The 5,768-nt window shown below is 41.2% G+C and overlaps 1 protein-coding gene across 1 annotated transcript in view; it reads right to left on the bottom strand.

The window, feature by feature from the left end:
- The window catches only part of nid2a (nidogen 2a (osteonidogen)), a gene marked incomplete at its 5' end in the record, with an annotated part of 74,313 nt that overhangs the window by 28,474 nt on the left and 40,071 nt on the right, over positions 1-5,768 (bottom strand). The window contains 3 exon segments of the mRNA XM_014010719.1: positions 422-546; positions 628-753; positions 4,573-4,701. Of these exon segments, the coding sequence (XP_013866173.1) occupies positions 422-546; positions 628-753; positions 4,573-4,701 (380 nt within the window).

Raw genomic sequence — 5,768 nt, 5'->3', positions numbered from 1 at the left:
ATAGATAGATAGATAGATAGATAGATAGATAGATAGATAGATAGATAGATAGATACCTATCCAGGATGGATAGGGGTGGGTAAAGCAGAATTCAGCTCATTTACACTTAATGTGTAAATTTCTGACTGAAATACATTATTTTATGCCTCCATTTATCAGTTTGATGCATGCTGGATTCATGGTTCTGTGTGTGTAAAGACATAATTTTGAAAAAAAAGTTTTAAAAATTTACAATTTTTAAAAAAATATTTCACGACCCACCTGCAGTATCTCCGTGACTCCACTTGGGGTCACGACCCCATGGTTGAAAACCTCTGTTTTAAATCATTATTTCTAGACCCAGATAGGGGAAATACACCCAAAAATATCCTGTACTAAACTTCCTATACTTTGGTCTGTATTGTTGTCAGGCAGGGCCCACCTGCTGTGGTTGGTACAGCCCGTCAGAATCACACTGAGGAATGTAGGCTCCAACACTGGGACGTCCATCAGGTCCTCCACTCTGCAGACTGTCTCTGTGCTGCTCACACTGGCTCTTTGGGCGACCTGTGGATTGATTAAAACTTAAAGAAATCTGATCTGTCATCTTGAACTTTTTTGACGCCACCCTGTAGTTCTGTGACTAACCTGTGAGTTCTGAGCAGTGGAAACCGCTGCCATGAAATCCGGGCAGGCACTGACAGTGGAAAGATCCCAGCTCATTCACACACCTGGCGTTTATGTGACAAGGAGAGGAACTGCACTCATCAATGTCTGAAAGAAAAATGAAAGATATGGACCTCAGTCGGAAAAAAGTGAATCGTCCTTTTTTACAGATACCCATGCTTACGATTGGGCACCGCACGCCCAAATACATTCATAGCTAATTCTGGTATTCAAGATAAAGTGTTCAACTCTAGTCTTTTGGTCCTTCACAGCTGCTTTATTTARAAATTAGTTTAATTGGTATTTTATGTTGTGATAGCAAAATATCCTCGACCTGTAATTCTGCCAGCTGTATTTCAACAAACAGGAACTTTGCATAAAAATATCTAGACCACAACYCACAAAACATTCACTTTGAGCATTACAAACTASGGGTTTAAGAAAATATRGATATACTGAAATATTGCAATATTTTATTTCCTGATACTGTACTGGTTCTCAAAAGCACCATTTTTTTTTATTTAGGTTGTATTCAAACCTAGCCTGGTTAAAYCCAGACCCTTGTCCTTCACTTTGCTTCGGACGAGGGTCTGGACTCTTGGCTATAGAGAAGTGATTCTTGCTGGAGGTGTGGCCTCTGCTGAAGTTTAAAATGATTGGATCGGTTGGCCACGACGTATGTGTGTCAGCTCCACTGGGAAGGAGGCTAAGCTAAGAAGCTAACTGGAAATTGAGTGCGCTGTAAACAACCCTCCTGAGAGGAGAGAAGTACCGAGCCGAACGAGATGGTTGTAAATGAGAGCTGCTGCTTTGTCAGACAAATTTATTTTAATTTGGAAGCCTTATCAACACAGACTGGCTTCATTCACTTCCTCCACTGCTGAATGCTAACTAACAGACACTGTGCAGAAAATCGACCTCATTCAAAACTCCGCCTTCTGTTTTCTGATTGGCCCAGGTAAAATAAATTACAAGCAGACACTGCACAGAAAATCGACACTGTRGTTCAAAACTCCACCTTGCAGTGAAGGGAAACTAGAATTGAGCGGAACTGCAAAGGAAGGCAAGGGCCAGGATAATTCAAACCAGGAAAGTCCTTTGGTTCACTTATTTGGTCCAGACCAAAAGTGGACTTTATTTTTTATTTGGTGCGATTTGCATTCCCATTGTGCTTTTTTCAGTCATTGCAGTCATTGCTCCCATTGGACAGAAATGACGGGGCAGGACAGAGCACAGACCCGGAAATAAAGATGGTGCTGTTGATAAAACTGCAATACCATTTAGAAATTCAAGAGCAGCTCATTCATCGACAGTTTCACAATGATATATATCAAAATTTGTGACGGCTTTGGCAAATACAGTATATGTCATAAACCAAAAGACAAGAGATGTCTGTGTTCCCTGACCCACAACGGCTCACTGTAGCATAGTGGTAGTGTTAGCAACACTGAAGGGATAATTTATAACATGATGCTTAGCAGTGGTGGCTCGTGAAGTCCAAAAAGGTGCATGTTTTCTGTAGTTGTTTTGATTCAAGGCCGGTCTGTATTCACACCTGAAGCAAACCGCACCAAAGTTAATTTGGAATCGGACCGAGACCACCTCAAAACATGGGTCTTGGTCCGGTTGTTTGGTTCGCACCAGGGTTTGCGTGTGTGTATTCAAACATGCATAAAAGATCCGGACCAACAGGGAAAACAAACTCTGGTCTGTTTAAAGCGGACRAAATGTTTCAGGTATGAATACACCCTAATGATGTAAGAATAAATGTGAATTACAGAGGCAGTCCTCATTGTTGTTAGTGTTCTTCTGACTGCATAAAAATAAACTGAATTTAATCCGATTTTAAGCATGTAATGCATGGTGTGCTCTTTAGTTTTTAAAAAATTTGAATCTTTTGGGAAAAAAAACATGGTAATATATCATCTCGATTACAGTATCACAATATATCACCATATATCATTTCATGACCCCTGCATCYTGTTATGTATCAGATCACCAAAATCTCACCAATACACATCCCTYATAGTAACTGTATACAAGTCAATTTAGGGGTGGCCATCGCCCGACTCTACCCCAATCCCCCTCTCTGTATCAAACATCAGCAGCAGGAGATAAAGATGAACATAAATTGCAGTTTGGGAGTATTTTAATGATGCTGAATTCCCTTCAGATGGATTTTAAATGTAAGCTAAATGATCTCTGTGTGATTTAAAGTGTTCCATTATTTGTCAAAAGGGAGGTAGGGAGGGTTCGGTGGAGGTTCATCTAAAGTTCACGGTGATGGGTGAACAGAGGACACAATCATGCACAGGACTTRACTCCTCCACACATTCCGCAGCAGAGCAAAGACACAGTGCCATTGCTCCATTCGTCTTTTCCCTTCAGTCCCCGTCCTGTCTTCTCTCCACCCCTCGCTGTGCGCTCCAAGCTTTCGCAGCTGTGCACTGCTGTTGTGAAAGAAATCTCCTGCCTGAACTCAGGCCTCTTCCAAATATTTTGCTCAGTGAGGAACACGAAACACAACATGGTCCAAAGCACCAATTACAACCAACAAAGGATGAGACAAGAGCTTCATGATGGGGAGACTTTTTATGGGACAAATTTTTTATTCATTGTTTGATGTATGACCAGAAATCATGAACCTGWTGTAAATACAGCCACAGTCTGAAGTTTACATATGCCCATCGTGGACACAAAACTTATTCATTTTGTGGTTTTTAAAGGATTTATCTGAGCTGCTCTTTTTCTAGGTGGAAATGCAACATCTGACTTTAATGATGTTTGAACAAGAACTGGGAGAAGGAGGTTGAAGGTAGGGCCAAAACTTTACATACAGGCTCAAACATACACAAGCATTCACCTAAACATTTTGGTAGGTAGAGCTAATGGTTCTAGAATGTCTTTTACCCTGACAAGACCTATTAACGTCAGATCATGACTGACTGCAGCTGATAGTTCCTTCACAGAATAAAATGTCTGTTTAGCTCAAACACCCCATGAGCTGGAGAGTGCACCACTGTCCCCATCCACAATGAAAACATGTTTAAGCAACCCTTAAACTCAGATGAGATTTCCAGTTGCTCACATAGATGAGCCAAACACTTTCTGAAGAAACATTAGGCAACAAGTGATCTGTTGGGTCCCAACATATACTGTATGTTTGAAAGAGTCAAGATGAGAATTTTACACCAAATAACACTTTAGTCAATTTTTAAGCACGGTGGTGGTATTTTACTGTGGTACTATGCACAAAGGAAATAGAGCAATGACATTTATCCATCCATCCATCCATCCATCCATCCATCAACCAACCAACCACCCAACCATTAACCAACCAACCAACCAACCATCCATCCATTAACCAACCAACCACCCAACCATTAACCAACCAACCAACCAACCATCCATCCATCCATCCATCCATTAACCAACCAACCAACCAACCAACCAACCAACCAACCAACCAACCATCCATCCACCAACCAACCAACCAACCATCCATCCATCATCTTCCTCTTGTTCCAGAGTCAGGTCTTGGGGTCAATATCTTGATCAGGGAGGTCTAAAACTTTATTTCCACATCCACCTCTTCCAGCTCTTCTGGGAGGACACCAATGTGTTCCCAGATCAGCTGAGAGACATAGTCTCWKCAGAGTGTCCTGGGTTTTAACCAGGGGTTTCCTCTCAGTTGGACATGTCCAAAACACATCCCTAGGGAGGCATCCAGGAGCCTTCCTAAACAGATGAACCACCTTAACTGGTTCCTGTGTATGTGGAGGAGCAGCAGCTCTACTCTCCTGGAGACTCTAGTATCTCCTGGAGAACTGAACTTCTCAGACTATCTTTAAGGAGAGTCCAGCTACCCTGCAAAGAAAACTTGCTTGGACCTCCTGGATCTGAGGTCTCATTCTTTCTTCAACTCACCAACACAGGTACGCCGGTCGTATCCAAACTCGAAACCCCTCTGGCACTGGCAGCGGTGGCTACCAGGAAGATTCACACACTGCGAGTTCTCACCGCATGAGCTCAGACCCTCTGCACACTCATCGACATCTGAATCAAAGCGAGAAAGAGAAAATGAGACAGTCTTACGACTAAAGCAGGTATCTCGTCTGAAATCACACGGTGCGCCATGTGAGCAAAAAAGAAAGCTGTAATTAGGTGGATGATTGTTACTATAGTGTGTACCAGTGGCAGCTGGTCAATAGGGGGCGCTGGTCCCCCCGTATTTTCGGTACGCAAAAATAAAATAAAATAAAATAACATAACAAAAGAAAATGTTATAAATGTTTTGACAATATATCGTATTTATGTTTTCCGATAAGCAAAAATAATAATTTATAGTTATTTATGTGCAAACTTCTGTTTTACTCATGAACGTTTTCGTGTGAGTCACTTCTGGGTGACGGCTGTGTTCGGCGCTACAGCTTCCCAAAGACAACTCGTGAAGATTTTGGACATGCACAGTAAGTTCTCAATGCAAAAGTAAAGGATTGCCTGGGTTCGCAGGTCCCCGAACGCACACCAGCAGTGGGTGGGTCCACCTGTGTCAACGAGTCGACYTCAGCCATGTTCAGTACARCCAGTTAAGCTAATGGAGAAGCTAGCAACTCAGCTCTCATAACAACCTTTTTGATGAGAACAACCCAGGAGYAGGTTAAACCAAAAGAACCTGGACATGATCAGATGGYCATGAAGAGCAGCAGACCAAGACAGAGGGAAGAGTTTACACTCCCATCATTTTACAAGACTGGATTATAAACAAGGCTAAGCTAACCYCTAATAGCGAGGCTAATGCTCTGTTTCTGCTTCGTTTTTCAAGCATGATCTGATTCAGCATGGATTAAAACAGGTAAGAAAAGCTAAAATACTTTTGTAATGCTCGTTAATCATAGTATATTATATATATTATATATCAATGGTGAACACAATTTAAAATAGTATATTTTTATGTTATAAATTATGCTTTTGACAGATATTAGAAGATGATTTTTTCTTCTTTCTGCTGCCTTTCATGTTATTTATCTTTTTTCTTCTGCTGTGTGTAGATTTTAGTTTGTTTTTTTAATTAAATTAAAACATCTTAAAACAAAACATATAATAGAGGTGCAACAATTTGT

The sequence above is a fragment of the Austrofundulus limnaeus genome, unplaced genomic scaffold (assembly GCF_001266775.1).
Source record: "Austrofundulus limnaeus strain Quisiro unplaced genomic scaffold, Austrofundulus_limnaeus-1.0 Scaffold72, whole genome shotgun sequence".
In the NCBI taxonomy this organism is placed as follows: domain Eukaryota; kingdom Metazoa; phylum Chordata; class Actinopteri; order Cyprinodontiformes; family Rivulidae; genus Austrofundulus; species Austrofundulus limnaeus.
This window is presented reverse-complemented; position numbering and strand designations above follow the sequence as displayed.